Consider the following 17,970-nt stretch of genomic DNA (forward strand, 5'->3'; position numbering starts at 1 on the left):
CTCCTGTGTTAAACCTGAAAGGAGGAGTTCTATATTTGGATGGTAAAAGGAAGTGAATTAGCAATGTGGACGGGTGCAAGGAGGAACAGTACCAGCTTGGAAAAGTCCCTAGTGCTTCCTTTAGTTCAGTGTTTCATCAGCAGTATCAATAGCATACTTAGCCATTTTACTTCTCTCGTGGTACATTATTTCTATCAAATTTGCTTAAATACTATCTCTCTTCCCTACTTTCCTCTCTCCATCCCTCCCCAAGCCTTTTACTGATGCCTGCCTGATAAAAAAGGCCCACATCTGATATTAACCTAAACTTCCTTGATTCCTTAAAGTGGGTTATTCATTAACAGAAGTTAAATGACTGGTTGTTAGGCAAATCTTGTAATTCTTTCCAACACTGATTTGCTCAGAAAAGCTTCTGTAAATCTCCCGTAGAAATAAGCAAAGCTCTGTGCCAATTGTTAGCTCTATGCAGAAGTTTGGGAGAGGGAGGAGAAGTTACTCATTTGCCTGATTCCGCACGGTGAGTCCAGGGGAGAAGCCAGTGTTCCGCAGCCTTGACAAGCAGCACAGGGCAGCTCGGCTGCAGCCACCAGGACCGGACGGGACAGGAGCTACCGGGCTGCATCTGAGCGTGGTGGTCCCGGGGTCCAGACGAACTGCTCTACAGATGAGGCGTTTGCCTTCTCTTCCCTATGATGGCCAGAGTGTCCTGTGCTAAGAGGTATGGCTATCCTCTTTCCTGTCCTTTCGTTCAGCAAAAACAAAAGCTAATTAAAGTAAATGCCAGAAGCTTCAGTGAGACAGGGGTGGGCTGCCGGAGCTGGGCAGGGAAACTCCCAGGGGCTGGCTGCTTATGCAGATAAAGCGCACTGGGACTTGTGTGTCTCTGTATGCGTGCTTTCCAGTTCTATGGGTAAAAAAGCCACCTCTCTGTGGGTTATTAATAACATGTCTCTAGGCCTCAAGAGCCGAACACTGTGCCTCTTTGTGCAGTTTTGTTTTACTCCATAATAGTGCAGGCGCGTTTCTATTTCATACTTTTGTTAACCTGCAGAAACATTTTGCAACCTGCAAAGAGGCTGACCCTGCCTATGGCTTTCAACGAAAATTCAGTAGCATCATGACAGCCACTGAGCAGGGCAGTCACCATTACTGATTGTTGTTGCTGTCACTTTTCCCACTGATATTTAGGATATCTTAGAAATCATCATCAAATCTAACCACTCTTTTGTTCTTTTAAATATGTATTTTGTTTGTTCAAATTGCGATAGTAATCGATCATTGGATTTCATGACACTTACAAATGTTTTCAATGTAAAGAACAGAAAAAAAACACTTAAGGCATTGTTGGAATTGGGCATGCAGTTATTTGATATATGCAATTTAAGTGTAAATAAAGATACATTTAAACTTGAATTTTCCCTGTAATTTGAGAGTTGGGGTATGCTTTCTGGAAAAATAAACCTACAAAATTTGAATTAAAAGTTTTAACAAGATGCATATCAATTCCAGAACAAATATGACCTGCAAAGTTCAACTTCACTGGTGAAAGTGGAGATACTATGACATTATGATGACAGATCACACATTCTTGGTTTAGAAAGTTGGTTAGCCTTGAAGATGTTTCCCTCATTCCCCATGAAGAAAAATGTTTCCTATCTATTTCTGTTTCAGCAAGTTGCAATACATATTCCAATTTAAATACGGTTTTTGAGCTCTTGCCTATTTTTTGTGTGCTTATGGTGGCAAGCCTCTTACAAGCTTAGAACTATATGAGTCCTAGCAACAAGCCAAGGACAGTTCTTTAGCATCAGGTGGAATACCCCAGCCTCTGCTTTACACTGCAGTGCAAGGGAAGTGTAGCAACATGTAGTGGCAGCGGAACCCAAGAGCCGCCCAGGGAACAATGGACATCTTGTGGGAAGGGCTGAAAGTATGCGGCCAATTCCCATGGGAACGCCTGCAGTGCTTTCACACTGTGTGAAAAAGATGCTCCTTGAAAAGAATCTGTAATCCTTTCTTTCAAGGGAAAATCTATCTGAGAACGTTATCGAAAGTTTCCAGAACCCAAGTGGGTCTATGCTAATCAGTGGGGATTTTTAATAAAATGAGATTTTTTTAATGCACAATGGTGTCCAAGGCATAGTGTGAATAAATATTGTTATGCTAGAAGCGAAGACACCAGGGAACATCTGAATCTGGGGATGGATGCTAGAGGTTAATTTCTTCAGAATAAATTGGCTTCCTGAGTTTTCCTATATTTCCATTTAGCAGAATCTACTCGTGTAAGCCAGCAATGTTTTATTAGCATCCATTGAGTGTAGGTCACTTTGAAAAGTCATAAAGAACATTCTCTCTGCTGTCCTGAAGGGAATTTTACACTCCCTCCTCACTGTGACTGTTTGGCATAGTGCCACAGTAAGGCTTTCTCTCCAGGGAACAAGGTAAGTTTGCAAAAAACTAAAACAATAGGGACACATTCAAGATAGTTCATGATGTACCCAGATTGAAGATCAAGGGAGAATGCAAGTAGGATGTAAATACGGCACAAATGGGAACACCCGGGCACCTTTAAGATGGTACACTCGATGTTAGGTATCTGCACAGTGGTATATTAGTTTTTAAGAGGGATGGCATGGGGACAAGTTAACAGAAGAATGGCCTATAAGGATAATATTTTTAAGGATATAATTGCTGTCACTTCTTGTATGGTTGCTCTCTGCCAAGGTTTGTGTTAAATGCTTTATGTAATCTCATTAAACCGCCCAACAACCCATGCAGATAAGAAACCTGAGGCTTGGGGAGATTAATTAATCTGCCCAGGTTTACACTGCAGGCAATGGCATAGCCGAGCTCAATTGTATCCAGGTTCCCACTTCTCACTGGGGTTCCATAGTGTCCAAGTCTGGACCCTAGACTCTTTTAAAAATGTAAGAAAATTGGATGAAATCTAGTGATAAGAACTATTAGAAATGAAAAGGGTGAAAAAGAATGAATGCTAAAGAAATAGAGATTATCCATGAAAGGAAGAGATGTTAACACTATCTTTAAGCCAGTGGTCGGCAAACTGCGGCTCGCGAGCCACATGCAGTTCTTTGGCCCCTTGAGTGTGGCCACGAAGTTTCAATGGCACTGTACGTGCACACCCGCACGTGATATTTTGTGGAAGAGCCACACTCAAGGGGCTGCAGTTTGCCGACCACTGCTTTAAGCCAGAAAGAATTACTAATAAAAGAATACACCTACTCACAGATGGCCAGATTCTCCATTTTTATAAAAGAAATTCTTTGAGGGGACATTTCTCTGTGTTGATGTCATAAAAATATAATTGATCACCAATTTTCTAGGAAGCTGTATGAGGTCTGGAGCCTATGGCCTGGCTTAATGGCAGGTATGCGGCCATCTGACCAGACACCTTTGCTGGGTAGCACTCTGAGAAGATAGCCACAATGCCCACATCTTATTGATCACACAGATGAATCTATCTACAGCACAGCTGCCCTTACACTTTACCAGCAGATAGGTGATTTGATGGGTAGCAGACTTACTATAGGAACAGGCAAAATGGGGGTAGAGAATTATACAGTTTAAAACACTTTCAGAAAATGCAGTTAATCATTGAAACAATAAAAGAGGGTTGTGGTACCTTTTTCTCCTCTGGAGTATCAATACGTCAAGCAGGATAAACATTTTTCCTGCAATATTTAAAATACAAATTGATATATCTGGTCCAAATGGATTTTTATGAAGAATCTTCCAACAAATAAAGTGGGGGGAAGAGGGTACAGTAAGTCCTCACTTATGGTCATGGATAGATTCTTGGAAACAGCAACTTTCAGCAAAATGAGGTATAACAAAACCAATTTCACCATGGGCTAATTGTTATACACAGGGTTAAGTTCCTATGGCATAGATCTGGTCACAAAAACATACCAAGCTTTGAAATAAAGACCCAGAACACTTCTAATAATAAACATTGAAATAAATGTGAGCTACACATACATTTAAGAAAGATTAATAAAAACAAGTCAGATCATTATTTTCCAAATCGTTTGTTCCAGTTCAGGGTCCCCATGGCAGCAGCCCCTCCCAGCAGATCAGCATGCAAGGCAGGAGGCAGCCTGGACAGATGCCCTTCCACTGGGGGGCGCACTCACACACACACAGACTCAGTCTAGGTAGGACAATGTAGACAAGCCCATTCACCTCATGTGCACATTTTCCTGTGGGAGAAAACCCACATGGACTGGGGAGAACTTGCATATTTCACACAGACAGTGGCCTCCCCGGCTGGGATTTGAATTCCTTAGTAATCAATATTGTAACAAAACGGATGTTGAAAGAAAGGACATTATTCGAGAACCTGCTGTGTGCATTTTTGTGGAGTAAGTTTGTTCCGCTTATTTGCAACTTCCTGCATTCTTAAACTTCCAACAGTATTAATCTAGAGCAGCAGTATTAGTCTCCCCGTGCGCCGCAAGAATTTTTAAAACATGCAATGCCAAGGGCACTGACCTCTTTTCCCTTAGATCAATGGTTCTCAACCTTCCTAATGCCGCGACCCTTTAATGCAGTTCCTCATGTTGTGGTGACCCCCAATTTCATTGTTACAAATTGAACATAATTAAAGCATAGTGATTAATCACAAAAACAATATGTAATTATATATGTGTTTTCCGATGGTCTTAGGCAACCCCTGTGAAAGGGTCGTTTGACCCCCAAAGGGGTCTCGACCCATAGGTTGAGAACCGCTGCCTTAGATGGTCAGGTTTAAAAAAAAAAATTGACAACAGCCAGCACAACAATAGCCATCTGGTGTGAATGAATCAAAATTATACCTATTTTTTTTTTTTAGTCAGATCAGCAAAAAAATATATTTTTTTGGTGTGCTGCAGAATTCCAATAATTAGTTTGTGTTGCCATGAAATGGAAAAGGGTGAAAATCGCTGCTCTAGAGGCAGAACAAGAGGATGGCTTCTTCAGGAGCTGTGGCTCCTACAGGACAAACGCTCAGTGTTTCCAACTCTGAGTGTGAAATCTCCAGAGGGAGGGAGGTGTTAATTAAGTTACAGCTCTTTCTTCCCCGGGCTTTGTGAAAGGGCTCCCCATAGCCATTCCAGTCACCTGCTTGAGTTCCTGTTGAAACCATGTTTCCTGCGTGGCTTCTCCCCCCAGTACCCCCCATTCTTCCCCGGGAAAGTATAGATTTTCACGAACACAGGGAGTTTTGTTTTCTCTGTTAAAAACAAGTCTACTGGAGCAGGCTTTATGTTTCGCCCCAGGAAACAGCATTTCGCTCAGAGGCAGCTCTCTCTGTCCACTGGGTGAGGTCCAGCCTGTCACCTGACCTGCTCTGGAGCTGCTGCCGGTGGCATCTGGCTGCATTCCTGGGATTCTTTCACCAGGCACTGGCACCGCAATGAACAGCTTCAGGTTCACTGCGCTGAGTGGATTCCGCTCGCTGTGCCCTGGGAGTCCGCTGCCTGAACCCTCCTGCCCAAACCAACAGCTAAGTAAGAGCAAGCGCGCCTTGGGGAGTAGCATGCAGGTAAACTGAGTTTGCGGGGAGAGCTGGGACTCCCGGACGTGTGTCATGCTGGGTGCAGAATCATTTCTCTTTTTGTGGTGTCTATTTCTCCTTACAGAAACCTGACTTGTCAACCAATACCTGCTTAAAAGTATATACTAAATAATGATAAAGTGGACTACAGATTAGGCTCCCTGAAATGTTAGAAAGAGAAATTGTGAGCGTGAAAGTTGGGAGTAAGAGGGAATTTTATAAGCCAGATTTTTTTGTAATTCCAAAAGTGCGAGATTTAGAGGCTGACCTACTTGGACGTGAATCTTGACTCTGGGTAGACCTCGGACAGGATGTTTAATCTCCCCAGTCCTGTTTCCTCTTTGGTAATAATACCGACCTGCATGGTTGATGGGAGAACTAAGAGAAGAAAGTGTCAAGAAAGAGCTTGGTGTATAGAAAGTATCTGATGTGTGCCTATATGTGCATGTGTGCGCACATGTGTGTGCTTGCGTGTGTCTGGTGGGTGCATCTGTATGCATGCGAATAGGCCACCGGGCAGTGCCATTGAGAAGGCTAGTGGGTTTCCCAGAAGATGAGGTGGAACTTGATCTGGCTCTGACTTTCTCTGCTGTTGCAAAGAGACCAGACACTTGAGCAAAACATTGACCCGAGCTGCTGAAAAATAAATAACGTGTTTGCTGATCCTTATCCAGGAGAGGATGGTGTAGTGTGGCATGTGGGATGCACTTTAAATGAGGACTGATGGGAAGGGAGGCAGCTGAATAATGATCACACAGGGTCGTGTATACCACTGTACACAGCCCTGAGCGGGCTTTGTCGTGGCCGGCCTAGTGCCTTCCCCCTCGACTCTGCAGCTTACTCTCCATGTGCCCCTGGGCTGGTTATTTTCCTCTCTGAACATCAGTTTCTCATCACATGGAATTGTCATGTGAATGAAGGTACTCGGTTTTTGGGAAGTGCTTGGAGTAGTACCTGACACGTGTATAACACTCGCTAAGCATCAACTGTTGGTGTCATTATTTTACAGCGAACTCTTAAGTGTTAGCAGCTTTGATCTTCAAAATAATCAGATGAGACAGACTAGGCATGTATTAGCCCCATTTTGCAGATCAAGAAACTGAGGCTCAAGGAAGGGAAAAGCATGAGCCAAAAGTCCCATAACCACTGAGTGCCCAGTCTGTGACTTGAACCTCAGATAAGAAGTTGATTTAGTGTGTACTCAGGACACATGCATTGAATGACGCATATTCTAAAAGGTTTGGCTCAAATGCCACTTCCTCCACAAAGCCATTGCTTATCATCTTTCCCTAGGACAGATCTCTCTCTCCCTTGTACTTCCCTAAACGTTTACGGTACACAGCAATCTTTTACTGGGCCATTCCTGCGTTGTAGAATGTTGGGTATAAGTCTCACCCGTCCCTTCCCCTCCCTAGATGTGTGAACGTTTTCATGTGCAGCTGTGTGCTGCACAATAATGTTTGGCACATGATGGACATTCAAGAGTAACAGCTGAAGGTGGGAGCGTGAATGGGGCTCCGCGCCAGCTGTCACTGTGGGTGCTCCTCTCCCCCCACTGGTATTTCTGCTCCTTCTCAGAGCTCCGACTCTGATGTGTGGGGCAGCTGAGTCTGATTCAGTAAATGCCAGATATTGACCAAGAAGCTGACTGGTCAAGGTAAAGTCATTTCCATCCAATGTCTTACTTTCCTGAATATTATTTCTCTGAGACTCTGTCACTATAAATGCCTAAGAAGGGTGGGGGGGAGGGCGCAGACTGTGTTAAGGAGAAAATTCAGGGGGGAAACTGTCCCAATTTTTCTATTTTTTTGTAGATCTTGTAATTCACCTTTCCACATTTGCCAGGGTGCAAACTTCTCTGTAGGACCCTTACCTCTCTTTCTTTATGCCCCTCCCTAAGTCTTCCCTACCACTCTCCTTCATTTCTCTTCCTCTACACTTCTCTTCCTTGTAACTCTCTTGCTCTCTGGTTGGCCTAAACCCCAGAGCACAGATGGGCAGGGATGCAGGGTCAATGCAGGAGAGAAGAAGAGTTCATTTTTTTAAGACTCTACCCATCTCTTCATCCTCAAATGTTACTAATGCTCTGAGGGCCTTTATTGCTAATAGCAGCCTCACAAGGAATCAATATGCCACAATGGTTATGAACTTGGAATTTAGCACTCTGGACCCAAAATCTAGCTCCCCAGTTTACTAGCTGTGTGGCTTGGGCAAGTTATTTAATGCCTTGGGTTCCTCTCCTGCCATATAGTTATTATCAAGGTCATAATCCTCATATAGTTATTATTGAGGTTAAATGAGTTAATGTTTACTTAGCATCTGGAACAGTACCTGGCGCAAAGACAAGCACGTGCAGTATAAATATTGGGTGTCATTTTTCTAAAGCTGGTAGGTAGTGTAAAAGTTGCATGTAGGCAATATTACCCTTGAAATCTCTTCAATGGCCTATGAATTGCATCTTTTGGAATAGCACTGAGAATGTATTTGGCTTGTGTTTAGAGACCATATTGCATAGAAAGTATGTGTCTTTAAACTTTAAAGTTGCATTCAGCACAGAGAGGTGCTCCCACAGTGATAGCTCAGAAGGGATGTCTGAGATGGCCCAGGAAGCAACAGGCTCCCCTAGTCCTTTTCACACTCATTCTGTGAAGCACATGCAGAGTAAAATGACTGGCAGAGTTGCCTATTGCTTATATTAAATGAATCATTGCCAGTTCTTACTCTCTGTGCATGTGGCTGCATTTGTAAGTTACCTGCATATATAAGACGATTCCACTGCAAATCGTGGGGAAAGCCCACCAGCCTGAAATCAGGAAAACAGCACTGGTACAGTTACCATGGGGCCTTGGTGAAGTCATTAAACCTCCCTGGCCATTAAATAATGGCTAAGATCTCCGCAGTGCAATTGGTCGGTGATTTTATGAGGCCCAGAAGGGAGCTGATGAGAATAGTCAGGTATTTAATTTGTGCCATTTCCCTACTCTCTTTGGACTGTTAATTGAGTGAGAAGTATAGTGGGACTTTATTATTTCCACTGTGGGAATAGAGGGAGGACTGCCTGATCCCAAAACCCTGCTCCTTCAGCCTGCAGTGAAATGTTATCTTCAAGTTCAATGCTCAAGTTCATGCTCACATTCTGTCCAGATTTATCTGGCCACACACTCCTAGGAAGAGTCCTTTATTTCACTGCTGCTTGTTCAGGGAGGGTATAAGAATAGGGCAAGTACTGAGGTCATCTTCTGGACTGAGGGTTGGGGCAGCTTCTACGATTAATATAGCAGAGATGCCCAGACAAGAGGGTAAGTATTGGTTTCCATGTCCAGGAAAAGAGAGGAAACCAGGCAGTGGGTCTATGTTCTTCCCTTCCTTGCCTTGCCCTTTTCTGTTTGGTTTCCATGGGAATCTGTTTGTGGGAAATCCGGCAAGTGTTGGGCATCTTTGTTGCTTATCCACTTGTTTCCCTGTGGCATGGGGGAAAAAGGAGAAGTACCGTACATAGAAAGGAAAAAATAAATGTGGCATTTATGTTGCTTTTTACGGCTCAAATTAAATTCTGGATAAAGCTAATAATTTTTCCAGGACTTTTGAGACAAAAAAAATAAGGAACTATCATATGAAGGTATCAAGCCGGAATCTGTTACTCTATGCCAGTGGTTTTCAACCCGTGTGCCACAATAACTTTTAAAACACTCAATACCTGGCTCATTAGTCAGGGGCACTGACCTCTTTTCCCTCAGATTGTCAAAGAAAACAAAATGACAACAGCCAACATAACAATAGCCGTCCATTGTGAATGAATCAAAATTATACCTATTTTTTGTAAGATCAGAAAAAAATGCATTTTTTCGGTGTGCTGCAGAATTTTAGTAGCTAGTCTATGCGTGCCACAAGATACAAAAGGTTGAAAATCACTTCTCTATGCACATTTCCAAAGGGTTTTTTTTCCCCTTCTCTGGGCACCAAGTTCACATTCTGAGGTCATGTTTTTCAACTAATGGCTACATTGGGTCATTTGTTTCTCTTGCAGAGAGTGTCAAAGAAGACCTCAACGTCTGGAGAAAAATGATCTTTCAAGGAATACAAAGCATACCTCCTGCTACATGTTTTTGCCTTACTAACCTCTGATATCCGGACGCATGGCCCTGGGCCTACACAAAGTCCATTGACCATCAGACTCCTCACCATGCATCACCTGTTCAGACTGGTCTTGGGACAAAAAGATCTTTCCCGAGCCGGGGACCTCTTCTCCTTGGATGACTCTGAGATTGAAGACAGCCTGACAGAAGCTTTGGAGCAAATTAAAATCATTAGCTCATCTTCAGTAAGTACACTCATTCTCAGACTAGACCTCCCTTCAGACTAGAAACGATCTATTCTAGGGCCAACGAATTGAATCAGTCCTAGGGGGAAGGATCTTTGTGGGGAAAAGAGGAAGGATCATGAATATGGGTCTCTCTTGACTCTGCGCTGTGGTTTCGTTGGCATCTAAGAAACAACACCAGCAAAGCCATGGACTTGGGGGCAGCCAGGCCGCCTTTGCCCACTCAGGGAGACCAGAACTCCGGGAATTGCAGACCAAAGTGGAATTCTCACAAAGGGTTTTTCTAAGGGTTATTTCTATATCCTTGGAATGACATGAAGAGGAGAGGGAGCAAATCCAGGGAAAAGCAGACCTGCCAAGCTGCACACCAGCGTTAGTAAACAAAGCAGGTGTGCGGAGGAGGCTGAATAATGGAAGAAGGCAGATGACACCTCCTGCCATGCAGGTAATCTGAGACAAGGACAACCATCACTCTGCTGTCAGAAGTGACAGTTGCCCAGGGCTTGATAACACTGATTCTCTTTGCTTCTATGTCATCTCGGGTTTGGTTGTTTTCTTTTCCTTTGCTCCTTTTTCTACATCCCCCTACCCCCAGCATTTAGTTCGCCTCCCTAATTATTAGCCCCCAGTGTGATCAGGCAAGTTTACACTTTCCATCACCCCTCCCATTCCTTTGTTTCTCCTGGATGTCAAGATGATATATTCTGAAAGTACTTCCCCAAGGGGGTGGGTGCGGAGTGCCTGGTGTGCTTTGATCTTGACCTTCCTGATCATACTTGGACCCTTCATGAGCCTGGTCCCATTTCAAAGGCCACGGCCACCAAGCGTCCTCTCGCACAGCCTCCCAGCTCAACAGCCTTTGCCAACACGTGGCATAAACACCCACGGGGCAGAGCAAAGAGACAGGACTCGAGCCACAAAATACCGAATTAGCAAATGTGTACACACTTCAGAAATAAACGCTCTCTTCCATGTTACAAAGAAGAAATGTTTGAAGGCCGTGCTAGCAACCAGTTCAGTTTCCTCCTCGAGCTGTCAACATGTTCTCTTGCTGGTGGCCATTAACATGCCACTCTCCCCCGGTGACCAGTGAAGTCACCACCCAAGCACGCGTCCTTTCTCAGGTAATGCCTTTGACAGCAATTATGTGTCCACATTTTTTTCCAGAACATTAATCAACTTAGTCTGGCTCAAAACACAAAGTATTCCTGATACATTTCCACTTTCTGGGCAAGATTTATGTGCTATTGCCAGCAGCCCCATTCATCACACTCCTCTGGAAATAAATTGGGTGAATATGCCACTGATTTTCATCCAATCTAATATATATATTTTCTAACAAATATTGTCTTATTTATAATATCTATTGGACATAATAAATACATGGTATATATCGACATTCCCTGAAACCCATTTCCACATTTCCACTAGAGGCCACTGGTATGGGGGTTTGTTGTTGTTGTTTCCTTCACCAATTGCGTTGTCTCACGGATATTAAATTCATAATCTTAGGACTGTGAGCTCTGCCTGTCATGTGTCCCACTGTCCATTCTTTCAGCCCTCCAGTCAGCATCCCACCAGACCCACAAGTCTACAAGTCAGTAGTTCTCCTGTGTTCTTCATCTACTAACTTATTTCATATCTCACTTCTTCCTTGCCTCTATTTGTAACCATGGCATAGAGCAGATGGGTGGCAGAATAATAATAATCATTTTTCAGAGGAATCATGGAGGTCAATCCAATTTTTAAATTCAACAATCACTCAGATAAACCCAATATTTAAATTTCCTAATCAATCCTAGTTATAAATATATCTATTAGTGGAATTCCTTCTCCCTTTCTGCTCCTTTAAAAGCCAGTTCTGGTTTCATTATTCCTTTAATGATTTCTAGTGACTCTAGTTCTTAGTGATTACTTCCTTCTAAAAAGACATAATTGCCCCTTTGCATTATACATTGTCCTCACAGAAAATCATCTACTCATATAACCTCAAGTGCAATCTCTACATGAGGGGATCCCAAATCTATGTTTTTTAGTCTTGACAGTTCTCCCTAAGCTTCAAGCTCATAGTAATTAATATTCAGGACCTCAAAATCAATATGTCTTAATCTGAAGTTATCATCTTTCATTTTTCTAAATCTCCAGGTTTTAAACCTGGAGTCTCTCCTGACCCCTTTCTCTCACGCTCCTCTTGCCCTGTGAGTTCTGCAGAAACTGCCATAGAAATGCCTCCTCATCTGCTCCTTTTTTTCCCTTCCTGCTGCTGTCACCCTGGCTCAGGCCTTCAAAACAACAACTGACCACCCCCTACCCTTGGTCCTGCCTTTCTCTAGTTCATTCTACCAACAACTACCAGATCAAACTGCCTAGTCCAAAACCCATCCATGATGCCTCAATGCCCATGACATTCTATGACCAATGCCAGTGATCAGTCCACTGAACCACCATACCTACTCTATGGCTCACTTCACCGTTAGCTGCATCCCCTCCTTCCTTTATGATCAGGTCTTTCCTAATGACTCTGGGTCTCCGTAATCAATTCCACTTCTCAATTTCTTGTTAGAAGCATAGAACTAGAAGGGACCTTCTAAATCATCATTTCCAACTTCCTTCTAGCACGAGGGTTTCTTCTCTAGGATTCCTAACAAATAGGTGGCCTTTCCTTCTGCACTTGCAAAGATGAGGACATAGTAGGTTTCTGATATTTTTCCTGCTTCTCAATCTTCCTTTCATAAATTTCCCTTTTCCATTGCATGCCGCCTTGATGGGGCTTTCGGTGAACATTCCCTACCTTGCCTTTGCCGAGGACGAGGGAGAAAAGAAGTGGGGACATCTGACCCAAGCTATAACAATTAGAATTTCTTTCCCAGTAATTCTAGGGGGGAAATCAGCACAGGGTGATTTATCATGATGATGGTGCCCTCAAGAAACAGCTTTTTGGTTCCTGCTCCTCCATCACCCTTCCAAGGCCAGATAGTGCAGCTTTTTCTTCAAATCTGTGAGCCACCTTATATCTCATTATTATTTTACTACAGCTATCTAGACTTTTTCTGTTGCTTATGACCACGGAATCCTAACTGACAAAAAGATAGCTGTTTACTGTTCAAATGGTTAGTGTGTTTCTCCTTTCAGCCAGATGAAATCTTATTCTCTGTTTTTTTTCTATCAATTGTGCTTCCTCCCCACCCCCAACAATCCAAAGGATCTAGTGTGTGCTCCTACAAGAATTTTAAACATCTGAAGATGGGTATCTGTCTCACTTCTGGCTTCTCTCTTCCCAGCTAAACACCCTTAGTGCCCTCATGTTTTTCTATGACAAGGAAAGGGCAGGCCTATGACAGGGAAAGGTTACATCACCTCATATTTCCAGTCTCAGGTCTGGAAACTCAATTTTGTCAGTACATGAGAAATGCTGTCCAAATCATGCTATCCAAATGCAAGGCTCAGAAGTATAAATTAGAATGCTGACTTACTGATTTTCGATGTAAAATAAAACTCATGTGAGTTAGAATTCTTGCGTGCTCCATGCTGTTCTCTCCTAGTCTATTCACCCAATCTTTCACTGGATAAGAAATGTTATTATTGATTAGATTTCTTCCTCTGTTATAATTACATTTTAGTTCTACCTTCCTGAGATTATATTTCACTCACCTGTGAAGTCACCCGGGTGCATAGAGCATCTTGGGTTAGCCCAATAGCTGGCTAATTCCACTTAAATGAATGGATTTTGCTGTTGTTGTTTAATGCTCAAAGGACAATCCTGTTTTCAAATTCTTGGAGGATACCTCATTGTAGCTCCCAAGTACTGCCTGACTTTTCAACATTCTGGTTACCCTCCGCTGGAATCTTCCTATTTTGTTAATATAATGTATCATTGTCCAGTATTTGAACCAATTGCTTAGAACAATTGCTAATACCAGTCAGACATTCTGTTTCTAAAATTTCTTTTCAATAATAACATCACACGGTTGGCCACATTTATACTGTGATGTGCCAAAATTCTCAGGTTGAATCAAGACTTGTAATTGGATAATGTGAAAACAAAATTTAAGTGAATTCTGTCAAATTTTAAACCACTGCAATAATATGCTTGTTTTTAGGCCCTTCTTCCAGGATACCCATACCTTTTTAAAACTCATGATTCTGGTCGTGACCAGTTTGGTTCCGTGGATAGAGCGTCGGCCTGTGGACTGGGGGGTCCCAGGTTCGATTCCGGTCGGGGGCATGTGCCTTGGTTGCGGGCACGTCCCCAGTGGGGGGTGTGCGGGAGGCAGCTGATCAATGTTTCTCTCTCATCGATGTTTCTGGCTCTCTATCCCTCTCCCTTCCTCTCTGTAGAAAATCAATAAAATATATTTAAAAAAAAACAAAAACAGAAAAAAACACTCATGATTCTGGCCAATATATTAGTTACATTCCTAGCTTTGTAGATCTGAAAACTCAGTAAGCAAGCCTCCAATCCTTCTTCTAAAGTCACTCACAAGCCCTAGTTGGTTTGTCTCCGTGGATAGAGTTGGCCTGCAGACCAAAGGGTCCCAGGTTTGATTCCGGTCAAGGGCACGTACCTTGGTTGAAGGCTTCTCCCTGGCCTGGGCCCTGATCAGGGCTCGTGCAGGGCTCGTGCAGGAGGCAACCAACTGATGTGTTTCTCTTACATAGATGTTTCTCTCTGTCTTTCCCTCTCACTTCCACTCTCCCTAAAAATCAATGGAGCCCAGCTGGCATGGCTCAGTGGTTGAGCGTTGACCTATGAACCAGGAGGTCATGGTTTGATTCCTGATCAGGGCATATGCCTAGGTTGCGGGATCGATCCCTAATGTGGGGCATGCAGGAAGCAGCCGATCAATGATTCTCTCTCATTGTTCATGTTTCTATCTCTCTCCCCCTCTCTGGAATATATATATATATATATATATATATATCATTGTTGATGTTTCTATCTCTCTCCCCCTCTCTGGAATATATATATATGAAATCAGTGGAAAAATATCCTCTGGTGAGGATTTACAAAAAAATTTAAATAAATAAATAAATAAATATCATGATTCTATCCAATATATTAGTTACATTCCTAGCTTTGTAGATCTGAAAACTCAGTAAGCCAACCTCCATTCCTTCTTCTAAAGTCACTCACAAAATAATTGAAACTTACTAGATTCTATTCTGTAGTTCATGCCCTCTTTTTGTAGTTCATGCCCTTAAAGACACTGATGGAAACTATTTTGTCCTTATTGTTTGCTTTGAAAGTGTGACTTTGCACTAAAAATTCTCCCCAATGTGACTTTAAGCTTTGTCGTTTCATTTCAAGTCCTTTCTGGAATACATTTACCTAATAATCACTTCTTCTGCTACCTTGGCTCTCCTCCCAGACTACTTCAGGTGAGATTGTCTCCTTACCCACTCACCCCCTTCTCCCACCCCACCCCCACCTTTCCCATGATGTTCACCCAGGCCTAACTGTTCCACCACCTTCCAGTTCTCTCTAATTTTTTATAACAATAAAAAATGTTAGGCACTCAAAATTCACCCAATTTAAGCAATTAGATAAAATTTAAAATCACTTGCATAACAACCTCTAATCCATTTCTCCTCCCTTTTCTCCCAAAGGTAATCAATATCCTGATTGTGGTATTTATTTGTGCATGTTTTTATCTGTTTGCTACATGGTCATGATTCAAAAGCACTTATAGTATTATATTTCATGTTTTTAAACTTTATATAAATACAATTACAAGCTCAATATTATGTTTTTGAGGTTTAGCTATGTCGCTGCATGTAGATCCAATTCATTTGTTTCCAGTGGGATAGAGAATTCCATTACAAGGCTGTGCCACAATTTGTTTATCCATTCTTCATTCGATGGCCATTTATTATCTAAACAGTGCTACAGTGAACATTCTTATGATTAGCAATTTTGGCAAATGTACTAGTATTTCTAGTGTACACAACTCGGGATGAAACCATTGGTTTGGAGGTTTTGAATGTTTTCAACTTTCTGATGTCCCACCAAATTGGTCTCCAAAGTGGTTGCACCAATTTACACTCCCATTAGCCATGAATAAGAGTTCCAGTGGCCTTACCTCACCAATGCTTGCTTTTATGAGATTTTTAAAGCTTTTGTCAATTTAAGTAAAACAGAGTATCTGATTATCATTAAAAGTTGCAATTCCCTCATTATTAGTGTAGTTGATCATTTTAAAAATAAGTTTATTTGCTATTTGTCATTTGGCTTTCCTTCTCCGTAAAGCACTTATTTATGATTGGGTTTTGTTTTTCTTTCATTTTTCTTTTGAGATTTAAAATATATAGTTTTTCTTATTAATTTGAGGGAGTTTTTATATATTCTTGTATTAATCCTTTGTCACTTATGCATCTCTTACTCCAAATATAGCTTGCATTTCACTTTTTATTATAATAAATATTAATATCTGGTAGGACAAGTATCTCCAATCCCTTCTTTAAAATTGCTTTGATTTGGTTGTGTTCTTTGATAATTTTGTATTAGATTTCTCAAGTTACATGAATGATTCTGTCATACCTTGATTGGAATTTCATTGTCTATAGATTAATTTGAACAAGATTAACATCTTTATGGCATAATCTTTTTATCTGTAGATCTTGTATACCTATCCATTTATTTAGCCCTTCTTAAGTATCATTCAATACAGTTTTATCATTTTTTTCTCAAGGATCTTAAAAGTCTACACATATTTTTTCAATTTATAAGTATTACATTTTTAGCTGAGATTATAAATGGCATCCTTTTTAAAAATTGTATTTCACAAGTATATTTTAAGGTGATTTTAACAGAAATGGCATTTGTGTAGTGGTCTTGTATCCAGTAGACTCATTCAGCTCTCTTATTAATCCTAATAATTTATCTATAATTTTTCCATTTATTCAACAAATAAACTTTGAAAATAGTTTGCTTTATGAATCTGGGAGCTTTATAATTATGTATATACAAGTTTAGGATTGCTATTTTTTCCTTGGAGAAATTTTTCTTTTATTATTATATATTACTAGAGGCCCGGTGCACAAAAATTTGTGCACTCGGGGGTAGGGGGTCCCTCAGCCCAGCCTGTGCCCTCTCGCAGTCTGGGACCCCTCGGGGGATGTCCGACTGCCAGCAGTAGGACATCCCTCTCACAATCCAGGACCACTGGCTCCTAACTGCTCACCTGCCTGCCTGCCTGATCGCCCCTAACTGCCCCCCCCTGCTGGCCTGGTCACCCCCAACTGTCCCCCTCTGCCAGCCTGGTTGCCCTTACTGCACCCCCTGCCAGCCTGGTCACCCCCAACTGCCCTCCTGCTGACCTAGTCACCCCTAACTGCCCCTCCTGCCAGTCTGGTTGCCCCCAACTGCTCCCCTGCCAGCCTGGTCACCCCACACAGACTGCTGTTCAGTTGTTTGATCATCCCTCACTAACCCCAGGCTGGCCTGCTGTTTGGTCCTCTGTCCGGTTGTTTCAATCATGACGGCCCCTGGCTTTTTATATATTAGGATAATATAAAACATTTTAGCATTTTCTTGCTTTTGGCCATAACATTTTATATCAAAAATAAGGAAATAAAAACAAGATATTAAACCAGTATTCTTGCTCTTATCACTTTTGTGTGAAATAGCTTAGGAAATCATAGCTGACACAATACACCAGGAGATATATAGGAGATATAGATATAATACAAAAATACTTCCAAAAAATTTATGAGGATGATCTGAAAAATTATCAAAATTATAAAGAGTGGAGCTAAACATTTGGATACAAATTAAGTCAACTGCAGGTTGACTTAATCAGCAATAACTAAAAGTTATAATGAGGAAAAAACACAGATTTTTCCAACAGCAACAACAAAAACATAAAATGCACCAATAAACACTTAAAAGTTTGTTAAGCTTAGATGAAGAAAATAGCTAAATTAGTATTGTAAAAGAATTGAGAAATGGAACAAGCAAACAAAAAGATGTCCTTGAAATGAACCTGATGTATATGAACCAATTATTGAAAATGAATTATTCAGTAAATAATGGTGGGAAAACTTGATTAGCTAGTCAGAATACAATGTGCATATTTTCTTACTTCCATAAATA

At 41.7% G+C, this 17,970-nt stretch overlaps 1 protein-coding gene across 3 annotated transcripts in view; it reads left to right on the forward strand.

Moving 5' to 3' along the window:
• The first annotated feature begins 645 nt into the window (after positions 1-645).
• Positions 646-17,970, forward strand: part of VEPH1 (ventricular zone expressed PH domain containing 1) — a 193,850-nt gene continuing 176,525 nt past the window's right edge. For 2 of the 3 annotated variants that reach the window (XM_006090312.3, XM_023755154.1), the window contains exons 1-2: positions 646-718; positions 9,585-9,878. In XM_006090312.3, coding sequence (XP_006090374.1) covers positions 9,741-9,878 — 138 coding nt within the window. In that variant the 5' untranslated portion in view covers positions 646-718; positions 9,585-9,740. Of the gene's footprint in view, positions 719-5,279; positions 5,546-9,584; positions 9,879-17,970 lie in introns of those variants that run through there. The other variant, XM_006090313.3, reaches the window with a different exon arrangement.

The sequence above is a fragment of the Myotis lucifugus genome, unplaced genomic scaffold (assembly GCF_000147115.1).
Source record: "Myotis lucifugus unplaced genomic scaffold, Myoluc2.0 scaffold_70, whole genome shotgun sequence".
NCBI lineage: Eukaryota > Metazoa > Chordata > Mammalia > Chiroptera > Vespertilionidae > Myotis > Myotis lucifugus.